This window comes from Plectropomus leopardus, unplaced genomic scaffold, assembly GCF_008729295.1.
Source record: "Plectropomus leopardus isolate mb unplaced genomic scaffold, YSFRI_Pleo_2.0 unplaced_scaffold14593, whole genome shotgun sequence".
Classification (NCBI taxonomy): domain Eukaryota; kingdom Metazoa; phylum Chordata; class Actinopteri; order Perciformes; family Serranidae; genus Plectropomus; species Plectropomus leopardus.
In genome coordinates, this window is record NW_024615605.1 from 1 (window position 1) to 2,167 (window position 2,167).

The following is a 2,167-nucleotide window of genomic DNA, read 5'->3' on the forward strand; positions in this document are numbered from 1 at the left end:
AATCCACACACGCACCTGTGATATGGACTGGCAGAGGAAACAGCAGGTTGTAGATTCCTTCCACGAAGAAGTCTCTCCATTCACCAGTCAATTCAGACGGCAGCTTCTCCAGTACATCCGGTGAAGATGATGTGAAGAACTGGTTCAGCTTCACTATCAAAGCAGCGTCCTCACACACAAACAGCTGCACCCATGGGTTCCACAGACTGCTCACATTCTCACTCGCGGTCTGAAATTGGAAGCAAACAATTAGAAGGTTTAAGTGTGGGACAGCAGATACACACAAAAAATATCATATATTTAGGGGCAGCAGAGAGTACTGTAACATTTCAAACACTTGAGGTCAAGAGTTCAACCCATGACAGGAAGCCCATGACCCATGACCCTGTAGCACTACTCACTACCTCAAAAAACACAAAGCAGCACAATATATGTGTGATCTATGTCTCACCTCCAACCAGGCTAACATAGAGCAGAGCAAGAAGTCCCACTGGCTGCTCCCAAGAACTGTGGGACAGTGAGTCACCAGCCAGGACAGGAAACGCATCATCTCCACAGCAAGGTTCAACTGTTCTGCGGTAGCTTTAGACAGGTCACTGAAATATCAAGATGTGACAAATGTAGATATATCATTGGAAACTGTATAAACTTGTACAGCATGTTGGAAAAAGTCAGAGTATAGCATGCTGAAAAGCTGATAGTATAAAAAAGATAGATATAAACATAAAAAAGCATAGTCAAGATTTTCTTTTAAATGGTCATGGTAAAAAGAAGAAAAAAAAATCATAGTATAGTATGTTAGTATGTCAGAAAATTGTCATAGTATAGTATGTTGAAAAAGTCATGGTTTAATATATAGAAAAAAAAGAAAAGTACAGTTATGTTGTGTCACAGTATAGTTATATATAAAAAAGGTTATAGTATGGCATGTCTAAACAAAAAACCAAAACATTTCTCTGTGTAGTAAGTTTAAAAAGTCATGTCAACAGCATGACATAGTTTGTCAAAAAGTCATAGTATGTCAAAAAAAAAAATCATAGCATAGTCATTGTATAAGATGACGGAAAAGTCATAGTATAGGATGTCAATAACACTGAAGAAAAAAAAATCACAGTATAGTGTTTAAAGAGATACAATATAAAAATCACAACATACAAATTGTTGCATGGTTTTTGTGATTCCGTTACCTGCTAAAGAGGAACCAGTCCTCCTTACTGTTCCTCCACTCCATCAGGGTGGCCAGGATAGCCTGCACAACCTCCTCCTCTGTTTGTGTGTTGGCGTTGAGACAGCACAGCAGCACCGCCAAACATCCATACACATCTGTGACACATATCCCAAAATTGTTATTTGCTTGGGTCAAGTCCAGAATATTGTCCATGCTTGCATTTTGTATGTGTTTATGTGTTTATTCCCACCATCATTCTCTTGCCAGTTGATTATTCCAGCCGTTGCTAGAGCAACGAGAGTCTCTCTGTCTTCTTTGGTCATGGTGGGGCAGAGTACCTGGAGCGTGCTCAATTTGCTTTGAGACACCGGGAATAAACTGACCAAACAGAGACAATTTTTTAATAAACAACAGTGGTGGAAATGGTCATATACCAGGCTTCAGTGTGAAATGAAAAGCATTTCAAATACCATTAATAAACAAACTATTTACCTGTCTGCACTGCCATGAAGCTTCCTCACTGTTGCACTGTGAGTGGATGGCAAGTTGTTGGTGTGGATGTAGTTTTCTAGAGTCAGAGACCATAGACCTCCATCCTCCACTGACCTACAGTACAACAATACCATACACATACATGCAGTGAATATTGTTTCAAATAATTGCCTGGGAAAACAAATGTTCTTAAAAATCTGTTTTCATTTCTTTCAAGTTAGATTTCGTAAACAGCTTTTTCATTGACTGCATGAAAAATATCTTTTGATAAGGCTCTATGGAAGCTCTTTTTTATGTATTAAGTTATTACATGCAGTGGGCCTTGTGTGTAGCTCACCTTGAGTAGAGTGTCTGCAGCAGATCTTTCATAGTAACGTGGTTCTGGAGTCTCTCCAACAGACCTCCGTCAGTTAGCAGGCTGTGATATGCAGGGATGTAGTCTACCTCCTTACACCACTGCAGTGCATACAGCAGCTCTGAAACTGCCAAAGAAAAAACAAATATGTA

General features: G+C 39.5%; 1 protein-coding gene across 1 annotated transcript; it reads right to left on the reverse strand.

The window, feature by feature from the left end:
- Positions 1-15: 15 nt before the first annotated feature.
- Positions 16-2,139, reverse strand: LOC121964218 (E3 ubiquitin-protein ligase listerin-like; the record flags this gene model as incomplete). The annotated part of the gene is made up of 6 exons (XM_042514433.1): positions 1,998-2,139; positions 1,661-1,774; positions 1,419-1,546; positions 1,188-1,323; positions 452-596; positions 16-229 (listed from the first exon to the last, which is right to left on the reverse strand). Coding segments are annotated over exons 1-6 (769 nt in total), but the record flags the coding sequence as incomplete, so codon positions are not given.
- Between the last annotated feature and the right edge of the window lie 28 nt (positions 2,140-2,167).